General features: G+C 44.4%; 2 protein-coding genes across 2 annotated transcripts; one reads left to right on the top strand and one right to left on the bottom strand.

The window, feature by feature from the left end:
* Nucleotides 1-44: 44 nt before the first annotated feature.
* Nucleotides 45-16,562, bottom strand: man2b2 (mannosidase, alpha, class 2B, member 2). Its single transcript, XM_056300520.1, has 19 exons — nt 16,390-16,562; nt 15,677-15,823; nt 15,323-15,428; nt 15,015-15,187; nt 14,354-14,469; nt 13,150-13,327; nt 11,214-11,412; nt 10,905-11,095; nt 9,844-10,006; nt 9,473-9,609; nt 7,868-8,145; nt 7,482-7,673; nt 6,160-6,403; nt 4,862-4,972; nt 4,581-4,773; nt 4,002-4,148; nt 2,358-2,470; nt 2,048-2,165; nt 45-1,338 (listed from the first exon to the last, which is right to left on the bottom strand). The coding sequence occupies exons 1-19, from the start codon at nt 16,528-16,530 to the stop codon at nt 1,244-1,246; spliced, it is 3,042 nt and encodes a 1,013-aa protein (XP_056156495.1). The 5' UTR covers nt 16,531-16,562; the 3' UTR covers nt 45-1,243.
* A 2,638-nt stretch (nt 16,563-19,200) lies between these two features.
* smim20 (small integral membrane protein 20) lies at nt 19,201-23,660 on the top strand. The gene is made up of 3 exons (XM_056300687.1): nt 19,201-19,380; nt 21,480-21,536; nt 23,465-23,660. Exons 1-3 carry the CDS (start codon nt 19,272-19,274, stop codon nt 23,506-23,508), a joined length of 210 nt encoding a protein of 69 aa, XP_056156662.1. The 5' UTR covers nt 19,201-19,271; the 3' UTR covers nt 23,509-23,660.
* The last annotated feature ends 488 nt before the right edge of the window (nt 23,661-24,148 follow it).

The raw sequence follows: 24,148 nt of genomic DNA, 5'->3' as shown, positions 1-24,148 counted from the left end.
CTTGTTAATAATAATAATGAACAAATTAACAGATTAGATTGGATTGCTCTTTATTGATCTCTTCAGGGGACGTTTGATAATCATTTAAAAAATAAAATCTTGTACACAAGCAGTCTTAAAAAAAAATCATCACAAGTTCACACTGTCCGAGTCCCAGTCGAGTCCCACTTGAGTCCCGGGTCATTTTGCTGTGAAGTCTGAGACAAGATGGAGACATTCGAAATGAGAGCAAGTCCATTCTCAAGTACTACAACACTTTCCATCCATCCATCTGTTATCCAAGCCGCTTATCCCAGTTGGGGTCGTGGGGATGCTGGAGCCTATCCCAGCAGTCATTGGACGGCAGGCGGAGAGACACCCTGGACAGGTCATCAGTCCATCACATGGCCAACACACACGCGCACACACACACACACACACACACACACACACACACACACACACACACACACACACACACACACACACACACACACACACATTCACATTCACATTCACACCTAGGGACACTTTAGTATGGCTGATTCACCTGACCTACATGTCTTCGGACTGTGGGAGGAAACCGGAGCACCCGGAGGAAACCCACACAGACATGGGGAGAATATGCAAACTCCACACAGAGGACGACCCGGGATGACCCCCAAGTTTGGACTACCCCGGGGTTTGAACCCAGGACTTTCTCGCTGTGAGGCGACCACACTAACCACTGCACCACTGTCCCGTGTTTAAAGTCAACTGGACAAAAGGCCGATCAGAAGATTTATCGTCCAAATCGTGAATGTAATGTCTTGGATGTTTTCTGAGCTGAATCACAACCATCCTGTTGATCGCCGCTGCTGCTTTTGCAAACATTTCTCATCTATTTATCAAATACTGACGGTCTAATAAAGCCCGACAGTCCCTTCATTACTGGTATCTTGGAAAATAAGGCAAGCTAGCCTCACTCAAAAATATTACTTTTTACTTTTCATTGCTACAGATCAGTTTATAGGTCTATACAAATACTTTTCAGAATGGTTGTAGAAAATGATTTCCTGTCTGAGATGACACTTCAACAAAAACAAAATTTCTTTAAATTTCAAAGGACTGTGCTGAATCGACCCAGCCGTCCTTTACTATAGATCGACACTCTGTGCAAAATGGCCACCGGTCCACGGTGAAACCATGACGACACTGAAACGCTTGTCAGTTTCGTGGAAATGAGTCAGTGGTCTTCACAGAAGACAGAAGACAGCGGTCTGGTCTAATCGCTGAAGGAAACGAAGAACATCCTGATCTCTTTAGGTGAGATGGTCACGTTGAAGTCCTCAAACCCACACCTGTGCCACCTCTTACTCTCTGAGACAGACAACAGAAAAAACAAAGAGCATAAGGTCGTCACCGAGGGAAAAGTTGTCACTTCTCGAGTCACATCAGTATATATATATATATATATATATATATATATATATATATATATATATATATATATATATATATATATATGTATGAAGCATATTTAAGAATATAACTGAGGTTCATCACATTGAACTGTTTGGTAGTTTAGTAATGTAAAATAGTATATCAAACCACAACCACTTTTTAAATAATACTCCCTCAAAATATCTCTGACCTCATTTTGTGAAAAATCTAAGGTCATTGATTCTCGTTGTCATTAATTTAGACAACAAAACTGTGTATCACGATATGACAGTATCCATATTTAATCCCAACGCAATACCGCTGAAAGATGATAAAACGTAATCGAATTGTTTCCCAGCTTTGCGTTTACTGGAAACCAATTACCCGAGCTAAGTGAACTACTACATCAGTTCCTGCCACATGAACAGAAAATCGATCCGTAAATCTTTATCGCCCTGTCAGGGGACATGGTTTGTATCAGGGTGGAAACACAGCCACAGGATATTCACATCAGCACTTCCTGCCGGTTGAAAAATAGTCATGCAACCAGCACTCCCTCATCTACACTACGGCCCTTGGCCGTCTCTCATCAGTTTCTCTCACAACTTGTTCAGCAACGTGTCTCCATACGGTCCATGTCCCTCACCTGTTTCAAAGTTATCTGCAGTTTTCCACTTCCACCGCTGGAGACGGCCAATGTCCCACGTTCCTGTCAGAGAACGCTCCTCCAGCACTTTCACTTCCCCGATGCCCCTCAGCACTTCCTGCCCAAACACGAAAGCACCGTTAAAAAAAAGAAAGCGGATTTATGGTAACCCAGTGTGTTTGTTGCAAAACTGCAAGCTGAACCTGGGAGGAGGAACTGCAGTTGTTTCCTCTCTCAACATCTGTGACGCTGAAACAGAAACGCATTTGAAACCAACAGCGCAGCTTCAGCTATGATGTTTGCAAGTCACCTTGAAGTTGATGGAAACCGGCTTTCCCAGCTCCGCGTCTTCGCCCTCCTCGAAGAGATGCATGACTCTCAGCAGGACCCGATCATAGTCGGGCTCCGACCGCAGACCCTTACCTAGACACGACAAACAGCCTTACACCACTTATTAACACAATCACATCAGCTGTAACTAGTTACTGTCGTGGTTCTACAGTAAAATTCTGGGGCAAAGAAATGGTGCTCAGGAATGTGCATCATCAGGTTTCCTAAGAAAACCAAGGAGGGTTGGATCAGTTCATCTGGATACGGCGTTTAGTTGCCGGAGGCGTTTCATCACCCATTTAAGTGACCTCTTCGGTCTCGGCTGGCTGCAGGTGTCCCCACCCCTGTGGACAGTGCAGTGGCGCCGGCGATCAGTTGCATATGCAAATGTGCATGTGATCATGTGTACTATTCACATCCCCAAATCCTCTGTGTACACATGGCCACTGAAACTCTAGTTAACGGTTATGGCGATTTACGTGTGGCGCTTGATCGGTGGTTTGGGTCGTCGTGCCACTGTGTTGTCTGTGGGGGTGCCCGCGGTCGGTTGAGACTGGGAAAGTGAGGGGTGGGGCATTTCTGGCGGGGGACGTTGTGTCAGGATGAACTGATTCAACTTCCTTTGATAAGAGAAGAGAGGTTTTCTTATAGGAGATAACTAGTACATAGTAACAGATGGTAATTAGCAGATGACGGTAGATGGTCGATGAATAAAGTAAGGTTGGAGAATGAGGGTTAGGGTGTAGGGAACGGTCAGAATTTAGGAGGAAAATAAGTGTCAGACTCATTTTGTGCAAAACCAAAACCTGTCATGTGAGAGCTATGAGCGGAATGTCTCCGTGGTAAACGATTAAATAGACTGAAGCGCTTAAATCTGTTCTCCCACCAGTCAGATCTGAATAAGGGCTGGGGGTGTGATGATCGCTGAACAAAGACAAACGTTAGAGAAGTTATCAATAAATGTAAATAAATTATTTAAAAAAGATTTTTAAAAAAAGATTCGTCTTGGTAAGACTTGTTGGGACAAGATAAATATTCTTAAATTATGATAATCTTCCTCAGTTCCTGATGATTGGTGAAACAAGAGGTTTCAGTGTTTTTTTGGGCCCCCCCCTTTTTCTCTCCAATTTTATCCGGCCAATTACCCCACTCTCCCGAGCTGTCCTGGTCGCTGCTCCACCCCTTCTGCCGATCCGGGGAGGGCTGCAGACTACCCCATGCCTCCTCCCATACATGTGGAGTCGCCGGCCGCTTCTTTTCACCTGACAGTGAGGAGTTTCGCCAGGGGGACGTAGCGCGTGGGAGGATCACGCTATGCCCCCCCAGTTCCCCCTCACCCCCTGAACAGGCGCCCTGACCGACCAGAGGAGGCGCTAGTGCAGCGACCAGGACACATACCCACATCCGGCTTCCCACCCGCAGACACAGCCAGTTGTGTCTGTAGGGACACCCGGCCAAACCGGAGGTAACATGGGGATTTGAACCGGTGATCCCCATGTTGGTAGGCAATGGAACAGACTGCAACGCCACCCAGGTTTTGGTGTGACTTTAAGATCACCAGACTTTCAGATAAACACTTTCTTCCCCGTGAATAGGACCTTGCCCGGCGACTCTGATAGCTGACCTGTGCTCAGGTGTCTGAGGTGAAGGTGATGCTGGGAGTTGTAGTTCCACCCAGAGACAGAGAGGCTCAGCAGGTGAAGGTTGTCAGGTAAGACCACTGGCTGCACACCAGCACCCGGCCCCGTCTCCTTCCACCGCCAGGCCTCCTCTATAGAGGACAAAGAAAAAAAAGCATGGTGAAGTTAGCTTGTGGTTTGAAGTTGGATCGTAGTATAGTTCATGTGATGAGGTTTAGAATCTGTTAGGGTTGGAAATAAGTAATATTCAGACTACCGGTTTTATCCAATTACAGTTCGGCTTATTGTGAGGCAGAAAGCATCCTGTACCGGCAGTCACAACTAAGCATATTTTCTGTCAAAAGGTAAACAGACTTTGTTGAAATTTGACTCTTCACTATTTATCAGGAAGTTTATTTGTAGATCTAAATCTCAAGCACAGTTTCAGGGGGATTTGGCTTTGCACAGTGAAAAACAGTTAGATGCAGTAAATGACTTTCAACAACGGTTTGCCACTTGAATAACCCAGTTCAGTTTCTGACGTCGTGCCGGCAGACCGGGACCAATTTGGTGCGGGTACTCACGCGGGAGGTCTATGGGCGTCACTACCGGTCTGTGCTGGAGCGCTATCGCCTCCCTCTGGTACAGGCGGGAAGTGGTGTTAATGGAAGCCAGCATCATCCACAGGGTGGGCCGGACGATGGAGCTGTCGTTCAGGGTCAGGTTGTAGCCGAGGTTCCACGGCTTGTTGTTCCACAGACGTCTGTGGAGCATCACCTTGGGCCAAAACACCAAGGGATTTGAAACACGGCGTGTGTGTGTGTGTGTGTGTGTACGTGTACGTGTGTGTACGTGTGTACTCTACCTCCAGTTCTCCGTTTGCCTGGCTGGCCACACCGTGAGCCCTGTCGCTAAGGAGGACCAGCCTGCTGAGGTCATCCTCGATATAGGCTGTGCGGACCATGGGGAAGTAGTTCTGCAAAGTGAGAGGATGAATCCGTATTTGTTTGTGGTTTTTATTCACAACCTTGATGTTGATTTCACAGTGTTTGCCATAGTGCATATCGGTTATGATGTCTTTTTTTTTTCTTTTCTCCCTTTTTCTCCCCAACTGTACTTGTCCAATTACTCCACTCTTCCGAGCCGTCCCGGTCGCTGCTCCACCCCCTCTGCCGATCCGAGGAGGGCTGCAGACTACCACATGTCTCCTCCCATACACGTGGAGTCGCCAGCTGCTTTTCACCTGACAGTGAGGAGTTTTGCCAGGGGGACGTAGCGCATGGGAGGATCACGCTGTTCCCCCTCAGTTCCCCCTCCCCCCCGGACAAGCGCCCCGACCGACCAGAGGAGGCACTAGTGCAGCGTCCGGGACACACACCCACATCCGGCTTCCCATCCGCAGACACGGCCAACTGTGTCTGTAGGGACGCCTCACCAAGCCAGAGGTAACACGGGGATTCGAACCGGTGATCCCCATGTTGGTAGGCAACGGAATAGACCGCCGTGCCACCCAGACGTCCCGGTTATGATATGATTTTACTCACCAGGTTAATTTTGGAGATTTTAGATACAAGACCACCACTGGACACAGCTTTACAGTGGCATTTTACGGTGCGACTTAACATGAGCGTTAAGTCCCATTTAACCCCGTTTTCTAAACTACGTATTTGGAATTGAAAGTCAGGTTGTTATCTGGAGTGTCCATTACAATGTCCAATCACATTGCTGAGCTAGCCGACTTCCTGGTTCAACTTGCAGGAATGACCAGCGTATACTTACTGTAGGTATGTGCATGTGGCTCATCTTTACACAAGATTTGTCAAATTCAAATCACGTTAAACCTGCTGCGATGGCTGAATATTTATCTGACTATTATAAGGATAACTGAGTTAAACTGGACTTGCTGACAAATGTCTGACTCTTGATTTCCATGGCCCCGAAAGACACCATTGTAAAACTGAGTCCACCTGTGGTCCCATATCCAAATTCCCCACAATGAGGTCGGTGAGTAAAATATCATAACCGATATGCACGATGGCAAAAACTGTCCCCCTGTACCACCAGTTCTCTTTATGTGACGTACAAACTCCCATTTGGGCCGAATGAGAAGAGTCTGACAGACAGACATTAAACCCTCTCAGTCCAGGCCAGCCACAGCCATACCCGAGCTAAGGTGTTGTTGGTGAACTCCCGATGTGTCCTCCTCATCATCTGGTAGCCGTTGTCGTCCGTGTACAGGGTCCTGTTGTTCTCCAATGTGGTGCTGGTCCGCATGACGACCTCCGTGTTGACTCGGAGGGGACCCAGAGAGTACATCTGCTCCATCCTGTGACACGGCAGCCTCCTCCAGAAGCCCAACGGGACGCGTGTGGTGATGGAAAACGAGTAGTCTTCATCACCTTCCTCCCTAGAAAATGCCACACAGAAAGCGTGAGTAAAAACCCTTTCACATGTGCAGCCAAACCTGTTAATCATCTGGCACTTTTCTGTGTTGGGTCACTGGCAATTTGCTGGGTTAAGACCGAGTAAACACTTGTTTATTGTGAGGTTTTTTTTTTGTGTGTTGTTTTCCAAAACCTGCTGCAAAATAAGTTGCTCGTTTGGAGACATTACACTGAAACGTCATCTTAAAATAGGTTTGAGAGCAGATGAGTGAACCCATTCCCCCTTTACCTGCAAGTCAATCAATCAAAGTTCAACAGTCAATCAATCAATGTCCAATACTTACAAGTCTGATATGAGTAGGTTTATTGTTAATAGTCCACAAAAAGATACAACATTATACCGAGCTGGTCTATGAAACAACTGACGCAACCTGTCCAAAACACTTTCTTTTATACTGTAGCTTGATCCCAGATACTGTGGAGCTTAACCTTGGACCAAACTTTTGACTCCAGATCACGTCCCACTATACGCCATTATTTTCTTATTAAGACGTTGTTGTGGGTTTCCAGAATCTATTGGTGTTTAGGCAATGTGGCCTAATGTGGTCTTTTACACAGACTGCCATCTAGTGGTCTTGTCGGTATGCTACAATTCTTATCCTGCTGTATTTTACGCCATAATTTCTACAGTTCTCATATAGTTAATATCAAATGATTATTATCTATAATAGTTACAGTTATAATCCAGTACTTGATTCTCAGTTAATAAAAAGTAATCATACACTGTATAAAAATTCCAGCAGTCATTAGGCAGCAGGCGGGGAGACACACTGGACAGGCCGCCAGGCCATCACAGGGATATTAAATCAAAATTCTTTGACGTTAAATATGGTGTACCTCAGGGCTCAGTTCTTGGCCTAGGCTCCAGCATCCCCGCGACCCTGAGAGCGGGATAAGCGGTTTGGATAATGGATGGATGTATAAAATTAAGCCTAATTGATTGTATATGTTTAAACAACTTATTTCCCACATATGAATAAAAACCTATAAACAAAATGAAAAAAAAAAATCCAAAGACAAACCCTACTTCCTCTTACTGACCTGTAGAAGTACTGTCGGATCTCAGACACAATCTTGCCGGGAATAATCTCCATTTTCACGGCCTTGTAGGCCTTCGCAGCTGAACTATTGGCAGTGAAGATGTAGTTATCAGAGATGGGGCCCGCTTTCTCGTCCCCGTTGGCTCGGTACTCCCAGAAATCCTGGGTCGTCCTCACACTCCTCTTCTCTAAACTACCAAAGATCACGGGGGGGCGGGGGGTGTCAAAGGTCAGGGAATAGCATGGTTTATGTAATCTGCAAAAAGGGCCTATGCAAGATTTTTCAGTCGGATCTGTAGGTTACAATGGTGTAAAGAATGATGTCCCAAGTGAAGTAAGCACAAGATAACGACACATTATTAAAATGCAAAGGGCATGAAATCTTACCGGTCAGTGATGCTGTGCAGTAGATTGGTGTCCTTGTCAAACATGAGCTTGTAACATTCGTTCAGAACAGGAAGAAGCATCCTTCCTGTTTTTAATCCGTCCCGAATGCTGCGTCTTTCGAATTTCACCCCTCTTGCAATGTAGGTCAAGCCGCATCTAGGTCCCTGGGAGCATGGCTTCTCTGAGAACTTGATTAGATACTTCCTATGCTGAAGACCCCCCAGGTCCACGACGATGAAGAGGTCATAGGTCACTCTGGAGTCCGCCGACCTCTGGATCTGTTGTGGACAGAGGCAAAGTTTTCTCTTTGATTATTTTCTTTTCCCTATTTTTCTCCCCAATTGTACCCGGCCAATTATCCCACTCTCTGCGTCACCCCCCCCCCCCCCCCCGTCGATCCGGGGAGGGCTGCAGACTACCACATGCTTCCTCTGAAACATATGGGGTCGTCACCTGCTTCTTTTCATCTGACAGGGAGGAATTTCGCCAGGGGGACATAGCGCGTGGGAGGATCCCACTATCCCCCCCCCCCCCTGAACAGGTGCCCTGACCAACCAGAGGAGGCGCTAGTGCAGTGACCAGGACACATACCCACATCCGGCTTCTCACCAGCAGACACAGCCAATTGTGTATGTAGGGATGCCCGACCAAGCCGGAGGTAACACGGGGATTCAAACTGGCAATCCCCGTGTTGGTAGCCAACGGAATAGACCGCCACGCCACCCGGACGCTGTCTTTGATTATTGTCAAGCACCATCAGTGAAAAACCAGTCAACCCAAACCCCAGCAGCTAGGGTTGTGTTCTCTATACATATTCGCCAATGTATAGAGAAACACTTGTCCATTTTTTTCCCTTTCTCTCTTTTTCAAGTTGCTCTCATGTAAAACGCTCATTGCGTTGCAGACTGATGTATAAAATGCGGTGTGTATAGCACTTAAGAATACACAGGATGTGATGTAACCATCTTTGTACCATATTCCAGAGTCAGCATTCACACCGGAGATTGACTCATACATTTAAATAATGTATTAAACCATTTCCCAACCCAATGTACTAATCTGTTACGGGTTAACACAGCGGACATCAGGCTACACCATCATGAATCTAGAGGTCCACGTCACAGCCAGCATCCTTTATGAAACTTCTTAAACCAGCTATTAGAGGGTTAAACCTGTGTGTGCTGGTATGTCACTGGGGTAACACGTCGGAGGCCTCCTTCATCGACGTTATGTCAGCATCATATAAATGAGAGTTTGGTTTTCTGTGTCTGAGACCACAAAATATCTGATGAGGCACAACACTCGCATCACGGATGTGTAACTGAGACTGTGATGTCAGTAAAGATATCTGCCATTGCACCACAAATGTACAGATGGTGAACGCAAGAGATGTTTGGCCTTTATGTTATGAAAAACATGTCACATAGTATGTATCTACGTGATCTGTGGGGAGAAAGGTCATTGCAGGTTAACTTTAACGGCACGATAAAAACCAGTGATGGGATACTTTGAAGGATTTAATATTCAAACGGTGTAAATTAAAACACATGTAATGTGAAACTTAAACAGCTCACATGCAAACTGCAGACTAAGGAGACGCATCACCTGTGCAGGCACCGGCTGTCCGTCTTCATCGAAGACGTTTGCCGTGGGGAAGGTTACCGTGACGTTGACGAAGGTGGTGATGTTCCACGCTAACGGGTTGTAAACAATTACATGTTGCTCCAGAGCTCGACGGGAGCCTGAAACAGGGACACAGATGCTTTGTTTTCCTCCTGTTTGATTACTTTTTCCCTTGACAGTGTTGACTTTACGGACTGAACCACCTCCTGAAGGAATCATACTGGGGCAGTTTAAGTGCCACAGCTGGTAACTGGATGGGCAACCGGTTGCAGTACGGTGTTTTGTTTTGGGGGGTTTTGTGAAATTTTGCTTCTTTAAGATGTAACTTAAGACATTCTGTTAGATGGAAAAACCTTTTCTGTGGTAGCGGGTGCCGGGTATTCCGAGGTCATGGGGCAGAAGAAAGAGGGCAGCTAGCAGCTCATCCACACCCGTCGTGGCCTGGTGTAGGTGCTGAATGTACATGTCCGCCACCTTGGGAGACTCGGTGCCAGTGATACCGTCATGGTGTTGGACCTGAAAGCAGACACGATTAAAATGTGCTGTCCTCTCAATGACAAATGGATCGTCAAATATACATGAAAAAATACATATATTGAGTAAGGAAGTACAAAGAGACAATATGATCTGGCACAGTGGTTCTCAATCAAGTCCTCTGGCACCACCAGGAGCTGGTTGCACAAAGCCACAGTAGATCCAGCTCATAGACTTCAGATAGATGTCTACCTTCTGTTGTTGCGCGAAGGTGTCTAATTCTTGACTATCCTGAACAGGACCGACTCGCTACGTATTCTGGATCAATTAAGACACTTTTCAAATTAAAAAACATGGCTGATGAAGCAACGACTTCAAACCGCTCAGCTCCATTCATCCCAGTGATAGGCAAAGTCGTCAGCCATCGGTCAGGATCGTCTCTGGACAAACAGAATTAATGCACAAGCTCCTCGTTGCTGTACATCTCCCAGGGGTCTCTGAAAACCCTTTTCCTTTTCATTGCCCACCCCATAAAGCTGATATCAAATCACAGACAAGAAGCCATGTTTTCAGCTTTTTGGTTCGCCATCTGCAAGCGTCGCTGTATGTTGCCATGGAAACACAGCTCTTAGTTCTGAGCTAGTGTGGCGGTACAGTGGCTAACTTTTTCGTTTTAAAATCAGCCTTTTTATTTTGTGCAACTATCTAACTCGCTTTAGACTAGTCTAATAACAACCATTACATTTACCTGTTGTCCCAGGTGTAAAACCTCCCTGACTGAGGGCTGAATAACTGGTGAATATAATGACCTACCTGGTAGAACAGACAACAAACAATACTGGTGTTATTCCAGGACCTGATAGAGAACCGCTGATCTGGCATTAGCCTCTTTTTGTGAAATCAGTTTCTAACAATTTAACTTGTCAGTTTGACAGATCACCTCAGAGACAGCCCAGCGAAGTGCCCGAAGTTTGTCGAGGGCCCAGTCTTTGGCCACAGGTCCGTCAGGGAAGCGGACTCGGTACCGTACAAAGAGAGTCTCAGCGGCGTGCAGCTGGGAACTGGCCCACCGCGCCACACCTTTCAGAACGTTTCGGGAGGCATAGAAACCTGTCCATGCCTGGTAAGGCTCTATGGAGAGAAAAAAAAACCCAAAACCGTTATTTAAAGCTTTGTGTGTTGAAAAGAAGCTTTCTCACCTGCTGGCGCTCATGTTTATGACTTGGTATTTTAGCAGGAACGAACTCACCAGTGGAATAAGGTAGAAAGTCTTCACTGCCCCTGACCTCCCAGGTAAGATTGGATTTGTGGATCACTTGAAAGTACTCGCTGAGAGTAGCGTACTGGACTGTCACTCCAAACTCTTTGGTGTTCTGGTTTATGTAGTCCATTAATGGGTCCATGTTGTTGAACTGCACCGATGAGTTGTAGAACTGCTTGTCACAACCCTGGATTAGGACCACGGGGATGACACAGGAGTGGATTAGTCAGCAGGAGACAACATGCACAAACATCCATACGGTCCCCTTGACGGTGACGCAGAGCACCGGAAGAGGTTTGCAGGGCCAGTCTTAGGAAAAACACCAATGAAGAGCTCATTTGCAAAAACAGAGAAGAGACATTTCCGGAAAAAAAATTGAAGAGAGTGGTTAAACATCACAGAGCTCCCCTCAGTGGTGACTTTGATGTTGAGTTGTTGAACGTAAGGCTTAGTTGGTAGTTTACTCCTTAATTTTACCAAACTAGAGCCAGGATATTGGCATGGTTATGCCAGTTAGTAGACTTAAGGTGTCATATGATGCCTAGTAGTTCTCCTGATTTCCTATGTTAAATGCACTTATTGTAAGTCGCTTTGGATATAAGCGTCGGCTAAAGGACTGTAATGTAATGTAAAAGTGAACAGTTTTGTGTAATATCCAAAAGGGGTTTTGTCTCAAAAGTTAATTAATCTAATCAAAGCAAGCAAACTTAAACTTGATTTAGGTTAGATGGACTGTATGACGAAAATATGTATTTCAAAACTGGTAAAAACTGAGTTGTGTTCTTGCAAATGAACTCTTGAAATGAATAACGGATAAGATTATGGACACCGTGTTGGTATGGAGTCATGGTATGGAGTCATGGTATGGAGTCATAGTATGGAGATGGAGTCAGTTGGTACAATGGAAATCTACACTACCGCTAAAAAGTTTGGCTCAAATAATGTATAATGTAATATATATAATAGTATCATATATATGCATTTATATATAATATATATAGTAGTACAATATACATATACACACACACACATATATATAAAATAACTTTGTTCAAAGAAACACTCAACGGTAGGGAAAGTGCTCAACAAATAAGGAGCAAAATAATCCAGTGAGTCAGGTAAATTCTTTATGAGACAGTACAAGCCTGTTTCATGGCATACATAAGCAATCCATTTACTTATGCTTATATATATATATATAGAATATGAAGTTATAATTGTACTAATAAATCATACTAATATACTAACGCTATCATACATTTGTACTAACAGCAGACTCCCTGGTCTGAACGTCATGACATGCAGTAAGGAGCTCCTGGACTTCTGTGGTGCTGTCAGTTTGGTAGCAAGTACTGAAAACAAATTCTCACCAATTAACATGTCATGAACAAACAAAATGTGCGTAACTTGAAATTGGCTTTTTTATTATTATTGTTTTTCATTTAAGCAGCAGTTACATGCCTGGGGGGAGGGGGATCACAATTAAGTTTCCTTTTTAATCCCCTTGGGGAAATTCAGTTACCACAAATGAACCCATCCTAGCTGTGATGTGTGTAGCTAGGAGCAGTGGGCTGCTGCCTTCATGCTGCGCCCGGGGACCAACTCCAGTTCTTTTCCCAGTAGTAATAGACCGGAGTATTAACCCTAACATGCATGTTTCTTTTGATGGTGGGGGAAACCGGAGCACCCGGAGAAAACCCACCGCAGACACGGGGGAGAACATGCAAACTCTACACAGAGGATGACCTGGGATGACCCCCAAGGTTGGACAACCTCGGGGTTCGAACCCAGGACCTTCTTGCTGTGAGGCGACAGCGTTAACCACTGGGCCACCGTGCCGCCCAATGGCACTTTAAGTAAATTGTCCCTGTTATGAGAATTACTTTTATTCAGTCTAAAAGAGTGAGGGCTTCTTTGGACTCACCCATGGCCAGAGCACGTGGTTGGTCCTGAACCATGCGGCCCGCTGCTTTATGTTGTCTATCATGGTCTGGGCATAGGCGTGTACCGTCTCTTTGTTGACAGGAAGGCTCATGTTAGGGTATATACCATCTTTAGGGGGGTCGGGGAACAGGGCGACTCCATTCCAATAGAAACCAGAGCTGAGAAAAAGCAACGACCACTTTTCTTTTTTGCTCCCCATAAGTGACAGTAAAAAGAACACTGTTATTTAGCACAGAGATGGCCTGAGGTACGGTACTACAACCTAACTCTATAGTCTGTCTATATCAATATCTAACATAAAGCAGATACTGATATTTATACCATGGTCACAGAGAATACCAGTCTCTGATTGGCTGGAGTGTGTGCATTAAAACCGTATAGTGCACATGTGGTTTGGCTTGATGTTAATCGCTGTTCTAAATTCATCCGCGGTAATCATAGCAACACACTGAATCAGTACCCAGCCCGGTGAACATTCATGGCGTTAGCTTATCGGCTAACTTTTGCTTCATATCCTTTTAATTCTGAGTCCAAAACATTAAATAAAAAGCAAGTGAATGCTTTTATTTTAATTCTTTGGTAAGTGACCATGGTATAAACAGGATAAGCCACTCCAGTGGTTGCCTCTGTGGCGTGTGTTAAAATCCTTTAATGCATACTTTGGAGTGGATTATCACTTGTGTGTAATAGACAAATTATACCAATACTATTGTAGTGTACTAACAGACAGAGGAAGATGCGGAGGACAGGAAGAGATGGAAATGGATGATCCGCTGTGGTGACCCCTAATGGGAGCAGCCGAAAGTAGTAGTAGTAGTAGTAACAGTAGTAGTAGTCGTCGTAGTAGTAGTAGACTATTGTATTAACAGAAGAGACTTAACAGAAGAGGTCTAGGGTCCAAGGATAGAGGGTGTCATATGTCGTATACTGTAGTGTATTGTTGTACATTGTACTGATTGTAAAGCCCTTTGGGACTACCTTGTGAATTTGGGCTATACAAATAAACTTGACTTGACTCCATTCTCCTTAAGGCAGTAAACCTTCACAGGACTGATAGACTTTTCCTTTCTTCCACGGTGCACATAAGTACTCCAGATGTGCTGCATAGTGACTGAATCTAGTAATGGGGGAGAATATTTCAGAAGTCGTGAAAGTCTATGAGGGACTAGATGGGGGGGGGGTACCTGTTGGAGAAGGGCAGGTAGGATGGGGTGCAGTAGCTAAACTGGTCCATGGTGTGAGTGAAGATCTCCTGCTGCTCCTTCAGTGAGGGAGAACCTCTCCACACAAACTGTAATTTCTGCACCAAGCACAAAGAAATACGGATACCGGATAGTAATAGTGAACAACAGATGGGCAACAGATTTCTCCTTTGGGTTGAAAATTCCCACCTGCATTGCCCGAAGTGAGTTTTTGCAAATTATCCACTGAAAGCTAACATTTTAGGATGGTATTCTCTTAATTGACCAAGAGTGAGAGAAGTACTGGTTTCAAGTAACTACACTTTGTAAATGTGATTTACTATGTAGTTAATTCAGGTGCTGAGATCACGCTTTCATTCTTGGACATTTTCCGCTCGGCAAGCTTAAGAATGGCACCTAACTGACTATTCATCTTATATTATTATGGCTATATGTGGCCTAATTGCATATGTCGTTGCTTTTTGGTGTACACTGACTAATAAGGCAAATTGATGAATCTTTGGTTTATTTAGGCTTCTTTTATCTGCCATGGGGGCAATTTTCAACCTGTGGGGAACAATGCAGCTCAAAAGGTGCAAAAATAAACAGGGAAGAGCACAAAATAGTCATGGCACTGGTACCGGCTGTAGAAATGAGCAAATACCTTGTTTTTTTGCATGGCATCTTTGAGATCATAGTCAATGCGCGAGATGAGGTGAGCGTTGAAGCCCGCCAGGGCAAAGAGAACAGGCGTTGTGGCAGACGCCCCAAATGGATCCACATGCCATGAGAACCGAGGACGCACCCCAAATGTCTCATAGAGGAAACCGTGGCCCTCTGGAAACAGCACACAGAGACGCAAACACAGAGAAAGCCACAACAGCCGGGAAAAAAATCGGTGAGAGAATTTTTAAGTTATCACAGCTGCTTTATCCCAGTGATGAATAAAGGACCAAAAACATGTTTTGCCACCTGTCATTTGCAATATCTCATCGTCCAGATCAGTCACTGCCTCATCATGCATCACTTGGCCTCCGATTATGAACTCAAACCGACCCTCCTTGACTAGCTGTCGCACCTAGTGGAAACCAGAAAACCGTATGTATGATAAATAACCAAACTAAACGATACCACACAATAACAGTGTTATTTAAATTGTATACAGAAAACACTTTCCTACTTTTAAGTGCTGTATCATAGCACCCTCTCATGGCAAATGTGCATGTGCAAAATGGCTATCAATAAATCTCAACTTGAAAGGGAATTATGGAATAAACATAGATGGACAAACTTGATTAAATATAATTTTGTGGAAGGTCCTCATACTTGTTTCTTATGGACATCTGTGGCCACAGTATCCCACCATAGTCGAAAGAACTCCTGCTCCACCGCAATGAACCTGCGGCGTTTAGACTTGGACAGCTCCTCGGTCACACTGCTGTACACGTTGGCAGCATAGGCATGCATACTCTCCTATAGGAAGTGCACACTCTTCAAGGATTAACTTCCCCTTTGTAAATAAAGACAGTTGTGCCACAAAAACTACTAATCATCGCCACAAGTCATATTTCTTTTATTTTGCAGCAAACAATTATACAAGTATAAAGAATAGAATGGGATCACTTTTTCTTAGGGGACTTCATATGTAGCAGCCAATTTGACGCAGATACACAAAATATGCAACTACACAAATATATTCTACTAATAAACTGTAATCATAACATGTTCATTACAGTATACTAATTAATCTTACTGGTAATTTTATATACTCATGCTATTATACTATACTATTTAATGACACTAATTCACTAATGCCATTTGAAAATACAAAACATGTTTTATAACCCGAGGTTGCAGAATTGAAGACTAATTTACACAGTTGTTCGTGGTAATACTGCATTAGTTATACGGTGAGAAGTACTGCTGACAACTGGGAAACTGTCAAGACTAGTAGTTCATACGAAGGATGTCTCGTTACAGAATTAAAAACCATCACTGAAGACACCACAGAGATGTCCAGCTAACAACCTGCTAGCTACCTGAATGGTGTACACCCAGCCTACATCCATGTGGCTATGCGGGATGACGAAAGTCTTAATCGGCTTTGGTTCGTCTTCCGTTGCGTACGAGAAATTGCGACAAAGGAGAAGAGTTATAAGGGCTAAAATCTTCATTTTCATTTCCCAAAGTAGAGAGTGGAGACATTCGTCAGGGCTGCAGACACTTCCTGTTTTGGTGAGACGTCACCGGCATGTGACAATGTGGTCAGGTGACGCATTCCGGTGTACGGAACGGCAGGAAGACCAAACTTCATGTTTACGTGTGAGTGCCGCTGAAAACATGCTATTATTCAACCATACAATACTTTTACTGTTTAAATGCTGGGTTGACGGTTCCAAAATTTTGCACATGGCTATGATTTGATGAGAGAAGACTGCATCAATGGTTGATCCACATAATTCGTGTAAAGGCGATGCTTTTCTCATTTAGTTTTGACGCCATTAACAATATAAGCTAGCACAATGGCGATAGAACAGGCGCCATTTTGAAGTTATAGCTGGGCTATGTGGCAAGCGTAGGGTACATTGAGTAGAAAAGTAAAGGAGGAAAGCACTGGGTTCGAATCAGGACTCATCCGTCCATCCATTGTCTGAACTTCTTATCGTGCTCTCAGGGTCGCGGGGATGCTGGAGCCTATCCCAGCAGTCATTGAGCGGCAGGCGGAGAGACACCCTGGACAGGCCGCCAGGCCATCACACGGCCCACACACACATTCATACCAAGGGACAATTTAGTACGGCCGATTCACCTGACTTACATGTCTTTGGGCAGAAACCGGTGCCCCTGGAGGAAACCCACGCAGACACGGGGAGAACGTGCAAACTCCACACAGAGAATGACCCGAGATGACCCACCAAGGTTGGACTACCCCGGGGCTCGAACCCAGGACCTTCTTGCTATGAGGCGACCGCGCTAACCACTGCGCCACCATGCTGCCCCGCATTAGGAATCAGGAACACTTTATTTCCGAGAGAGAATAAACGCTAGCGGGCAGCACGGTGGCACAGTGGTTAGCACGGTCGCCTCATAGCAAGAAGGTCCTGGGTTCGAGCCCCGGGGTAGTCCAACCTTGGTGGGTCGTCCTCTGTTTGGAGTTTGCATGTTCTCCCCGTGTCTGCATGGGTTTCCTCCGGGGCTCCAGTTTCCTCCCACAGTCCAAAGACATGTAAGTTTGGTGAATCAGCCATACTAAAAAAAAAAAATTGTCTCTAGGTATGAATGTGTGTGTGTGTGTGGGGGGGGCCTGTGATGGCCTGGCGGCCTGTGCAGGGTGTCTCACTGCCTGCCGCCCAGTGACTGCTGGAATAGGCTCCAGCATCCCCGCGACCCTGACAGCATGGTAAGCGGTTCAGATAATGGATGGATGGATGGAATAAAAGCTAGTAGAGGAGGAGAGGCTTTGGTGTCTCAGAATTGCCCCCACATTCTGTTGTCCGGCTAAACAGCAGTGTGAATGAATTCAGGGAGGTCATCGGTCAGCTCTGAGCTGAGCTGGAGAGAATTGAGCTTCAGCTGGGAACACACTAGGAGACTTTTAACGTCTAACCAACTGGGAAAATATTGGGATTACACTTTTAATGACTGACTTTCGAGTATTACAGTTGAAGACAAGCACATTGGTTATGACTGCAATTATAGAGGTGGACACACAGGTGATAAACTCAGGCTTATCCAGATTCCAGCAGTAAAAATCAGACATGTTTGATGCAACTGTGATGGCTCTGACCGGTGAACGGCTCAATCAAGGGGTGAGAGAGTTGAATCTTAAACCCTTCCACACTACAAGATAATAAAGTATGCAAACTGTCCATGTTGAACAGCCTTACTTTGCACAGACCGGTACAGAATCTCCACAATCTTGGAAAATCAATCTTTATGTCTAAATCGGTGTTATAATCAGCCTTTAAATCATCTAGTGTGTTCCCAGCTTTAAGGAGATCCTTAAGAAATAAGAGCAGGATGTTGCCAAGCTCAGCAAGTGAGGAGCAGAGGGAGGCCCTCCCAAAAGGAAATGAAGGTGGGGAAAAAAAGCCCTCCACACACAAAGTCCTGAGTGCCCTGGCAGCTGAGAAGTGTTAGGAAACCATCCTGCAGCTTCAGCTTGAAATGAGAGACAAGTGGGACTCAAGCACAGAAGCCAAGAAGGCCCAGACTAAGGCCAAAAACCTGTTGGCTGTGAAGTGTACGTCCTGGGAGGGGGGGGAAAGTGCTACATCTTCACGAGAATGAGAAACTGCCGTGAGCGAAGGAGATCCTCCAGAGGCGAGCTCTCCTCGAATTCAAAGACATGCGCCAATCTCTCTTGGATCAGGAGGTGACGTGCAAGGCCTGGAAGCAGCCGGAGAAGGAGATTCCGTAAACGGAATCGCATCTCCGAGAGCACGTGCATACCATCTGCCTGGCTGAGATGGAGGAGGCTGTCTGATTAAAATGTTTGAACTAACAATTCAACAGCTGTTTGTCTTTTAAAAAAAAAGAAAGTTATTTTGATGTATTGTTAGGTTCCTGCGGTTTCGCTATAAAATACTGAGGACAATAAAGTATCTTATATTATCTTATCTAGAGTTGTTAAAGTTGACTTTGTTATTTGGCTAATAGTATAACACATTAATTATTTGTTTAATGTAACAACACAGTTTCGCGTTTATTCGATGCCCATTGAGGACAGAACCTCGGGAAAGCCCAACCTGCCTGTTGCGTTTTCACTTGAGGCCGTCACTCATAAACGTTCCTGAACTCTATTCGCGTTGAACGCACACGTCATCTAACAGCGACCTCTAACCCGGAAGCAGTTGCTTCGTAAAAGCGTACGCTTGGAGGTGAAGGCGTCGGATTCTCGCGGTTGCCTCCCGCAACAGACATGTCACCTCACAAAAGAATCGCGTTGATATTTGGAGGGTTTGTAACGGCGGTCGCCGCCGCGTTTTACCCGATATTTTTTTACCCGCTTGCGCACAAAGACGACTACAGTGAGTTTTCGAACTTCCGTTTCATTCCGGCGTTGACCCGCCGAAGGCAGGGTTTGCGGTTGTAAACGCGCGGGCGGCTGAGCGTCAGACTGCAGCGAGCCTGGGAGGAAGCGCCCGATGTTTAGAAACCAGCGTGATGCTGCGGCCCCCCTTGGTCAGGTTTAACGTGTCCCGTGGCAGTGTAGGTCCAGTGTTTCTCAACCGGGGGTCCGCGGACCCCTAGTGGTCCGTGAAAATAAAATATCTTTTAAAAAAAAAGATCATATGACATTTATAGAAATAGGATTATTTTACTCAAATGTGACTTGAGACCTTTATCTACCTAAACTATAAAGGGTAACGGGACTTTTTTCTCTAATTACATCTGTTTCACAAGTGTAATTTATTGTATTTTAATAAGAGATCTCGCTCCCGTTTGCATTGTTAAAAGTTACTGCATAAAAATTCGGTTGTTACATATATCTGAAAGTTACTGAATACATATTCTGTTTTGTTACATATATCTGAAAGTTACTGCATAAGAATTCTGTTTTGTTAACTATATCTAAGTTACAACTGAAAGCTCTTATTTTTGCCCCAAAGAGTGAATAAATGCTATAATGCAATTTAAAATGCAGTTTCTACTGTTGCTATCAAATTGCAACCCCCCTCCCCCAAGATCAGGTGGAGGGGTCCTCAGGGTAGATCAAAAATACGCAGGGGGTCCAGGACCCCAAAAAGGTTGAGAACCACTGGTGTAGGAGACGGATGGATGGAGAGAGAGACGTCATTTGATTATCGGGGGGAATTGAAAAGAGGGTAGGACTAGAAAAGTTTCCCCCACTTCTGCCTACTCCTTTTCGAACCGCCGAGATTCGAAACAAACGTTTGATGCTTGTTTTGTTTTTTTTATGTTATATATTTTAATTTAATTTTCCTTGGCGTTCGAAATAAGCTGAAACTGAAAAAGAGGGCACAGGGTAAAGGAACCAAACGTATGAAACATACAAGATACTGCAGTAGAAACATGAAATACTCTTGCATATGCCAAATAGTGGTGATCCCAGGCCGGCCACGCGGTTTGTTGCATACAGGCAGGTAGTCGGTAATATATAGGAAGTGTAGGAGCCATCAGATAACAATGATAAATATATGCAAACGTTGCTAGCACAAGAGGTCTGCGCACGAGAAATGCAGAAACGGCCACTATAACATAAGCAGTGCAAAATATGTAGAATATAAAAAAAAACGTATTGCATGTATTTCCACATTTATTTATTACAATGTCAAACGTGTAAGAAACGTGTGCCACTTGCATTTAGGTAAACATTGGTGAAAGTGATAAATACTCATTAAGCCCCATTGGGGTCCAACACCTTCCCAGTGAACGGAGATGTTTGCTGCCCGTGCTGAGAGAGACTGCTGCACAGTCTGATGGCTGTAAAGCCCCTTGAGGCAAATTAGTAATTTGAGATATTGGGCTATACAACCAAAACTGACCTGACTTGACTGTTGAATCGAAGGACATCCATACAGAGGTCTGAGATGACGCCAGAGTCTGTGGCTACTGTGTCATGGCCTTAATGTTGGGACGGACTAACTGATGGGGAGTCAAATAATCATATAATTTGTCTTTGATTGCTTTTGCACTCATCGAGGACGCCTACCGTGGATCAATAGTCTCCAAAGGAAAAGATAAAAAGATAGCCAGAATATTGCAGACGGATATCCAACAAGAAAATATATTTCAATGCAATTGTATTTTTTTCAGTGTTCAGTCACTGTCCTTCAAAGCATTGGCCAGCATAGAGCAGGAGCTCGCGTGTCCAAAGATAGTAAAGGAGAATGTATATTAGAGAATGTAGTGTCATTGTACAAACTTCTGGGATTGAATTGCAATTTAGGGCGATGCAAATAAAGTTAGACTTGACTTGATGGTAGTTGTAGGCTTGTAGACTGCTTCCTTGTCATTTGACAGATGCCCAGGACAGGAAATAACAAAATTCATGATAAGGAGCTTGTGCTCAGATTTAATGTCATTGCAACTGAATTTTATCAATCTCAAGCTTTGTTTTTTTTTCTTCTTTAGTATAAGACACACTTCCACATTTCTCTTTTAGAACAAGTCCAAAAGATGAACCGGGAAGGAATAAATCAAGCTGATGTGCAACCAGTAGGTAAGACAGTCCTCAAGCCAACTCTTACACAGGGATTCTTGAATGCTTGTGAACCCTTTAGAATTGTCTATGTTTGTGCATAAATATGACCTAAAACGTCATCCGATTTTCACACAAGTCCTAATAGTAGATGAAGAGAACCCAATTAAACAAACAAGACAAAATACTTGGTCATCTATTTATTGAGGAAATATTACATATCTGTTAGTGGCAAAAGTATGTGAACCTCTAGGATTAGCAGTTAATTGGAAGGTGAAAATAGAGTCAGGTGTTTTCAATCAATGGGATGACAATCAGGTGTGAGTGGGCGCCCTGTTTTATTTAAAGAACAGGGATCTATCAAAGTCTGATCTTCACAACACATGTTTGTGGAAATGTATGATGGCAAGAACAACGCAGATTTCTGAGGACCTCAGAAAAAGCGTTGTTGATGCTCCTCAGGCTGGAAAAGGTTACAAAACCATCTCTAAAGAGTTTGGACTCCACCAATCCACAGTCAGACAGATTGTGTACAGATGGAGGAAATTCAAGACCATTTTTACGTTACCCCCCCCCCACAGGAGTGGTCGACCATCAAAGATCACTCCAAGAGCAAGGCGTGTAATAGTCGGCCGGGTCACAAAGGAACCCTGGGTAACTTCTAAGCAACTAAAGGCCTCTCTCACATTGCCTAATGTTCATGAGTCCACCATCAGGAGTACACTGAACAACAATGGTGTGCATGGCAGGGTTGCAAGGAGTTGCACTGCTCTCCAAAAAGAACACTGCAGCCCGTCTGCAGTTTGCTAAAGATCACGTGGACAAGCCAGAAGGCTAGTGGAAAAATGTTTTGTGGACCAAAGTAGAACTTTTTGGTTTAAATGAGAAGCGTTATGTTTGGAGAAAGGAAAACACTGCATCACAACATAAGAACCTTATCCCATCTGTGAAACATGGTGGTGGTAGTATCATGGTTTGGGCCTGTTTTGCTGCATCTGGGCCAGGACGACTTGCCATCATTGATGGAACAATTAATTCTGAATTATACCAGCAAATTCTTACGGAAAATGTCAGGATGTCTGTCCGTGAACTGAATCTCAAGAGAACGTGGGTCACGTAGCAAGACGGCGACCCTAAGCACACAAGTTGTTCTACCAGAGAATAGTTACAGAAGAATAAAGTTAACGTTTTGGAAAGGCCAAGTCAAAGTCCTGACCTTAACCCATCGAAGGACCTGAAGCGAACAGCTCATGTGAGGAAACCCACCAACATCCCAGAGTTGAAGCTGTTCTGTACGGAGGAATGGGCTAAAATTCCTTCAAGCGGCTGTACAGGACTGATCAACAGTTACCAGAAACGTTTAGTTGCAGTTATTGTTTCATGGGGGGTCACACCATGTACTGAAAGCAAAGGTTCACATACTTGCCACTCACAGATATGGAATATTGGATCATTTTCCTCAATAAATAAATGACCCAAGTATAATATTTTTGTCTCGTTTGTTTAATTGGCTTCTCTTTATCTACTTTACTGAGGCAATTTTGTGATATTGGGCTGTACAAATAAAATTGATTTGATTTGATTTACTTTTGGGACTTGTGTGAAAATCTGATGCTTTAGGTCATATTTATGCAGAAATATAGAAAAATTCTACAGGCTTCACAAACTTTCGAGCACCACTGTACTTCCTACACCTATTAAGTGCTAAACAGAGGTGAGAAAGGGACAACGGGAAGGTAATAAGACAGTGTAATATCCAATGTATGCTTGTATTTAATAGAGAAAAATGTTCACTCATTGGGACAACTCAGATGTCCTTACATTTGTTACCAGTCACAAAGTCGAGTCTCTGCCTCTGCAGGTTTTGTCCAAAGCCAAAACTGTGGGCTGTGGATAGCTGCGCTGTCATCTGTTGCTGACCGTGGTAACATTCTGCTTTTCGGTCGTAGGTGTGAAGATTTGGTCCGATCCGTTCAAGTCTGAAAGCAAGTGATGACGGCAGATGATACAAAAGACAGCTCGACTGATGAAGACCATGAGAAAGAAAACCTCTTGTTTGATGCATGTTTGATGAGTGAGTGAGCCTGTGAAATGTGTTGTTTTCAATGTTGGATTTTTACATTATTCTAAAATAAAGAATGAAACGCTAAGAGAAAAAAAAATTGGCTTCCTTAAAAGATGCCTTTTTTTTCCCCCCGTTTTTTTTCCATGCGGTATCCTTAGGAAGTCTACCCCACCCATAGACAGAATGACATGAGACGCAAAGGAAACGACATGTCAAATAGGTCATTGAATCCATTGTGAGTATACAAATCAGTGGTTGTCAACCCTATTCTATGGAGAGCCATGTGTATGTGAATTTTCATCTCAACTCTGCGCTACACCCACTCGCTTCAGCTGTTGGCGCGCCTTCATCCAAACAGGATTGGACTAATTAGTGGAATTGGCTGCTTTATGCTTGGTTTTGGATGAAAACTTGCTTATAGATGGCTCTAAAGGATGCATGATTGAGTAGCATTGTTGTTTTGTTTTTTTTTGGTTTTTGGTTTTTACACAACCAGAGCCCACTGAAATACATCACCCGTATGTGGGCAGGTGATTTGGAATACAGTTCTGTGTACGGCCACACGGGG

This window comes from Lampris incognitus, chromosome 20 (genome assembly GCF_029633865.1).
Source record: "Lampris incognitus isolate fLamInc1 chromosome 20, fLamInc1.hap2, whole genome shotgun sequence".
Taxonomy (NCBI): domain Eukaryota; kingdom Metazoa; phylum Chordata; class Actinopteri; order Lampriformes; family Lampridae; genus Lampris; species Lampris incognitus.
The sequence above is the reverse complement of the archived record's forward strand: the minus strand, read 5'-3'. Positions and strand labels throughout refer to the sequence as shown.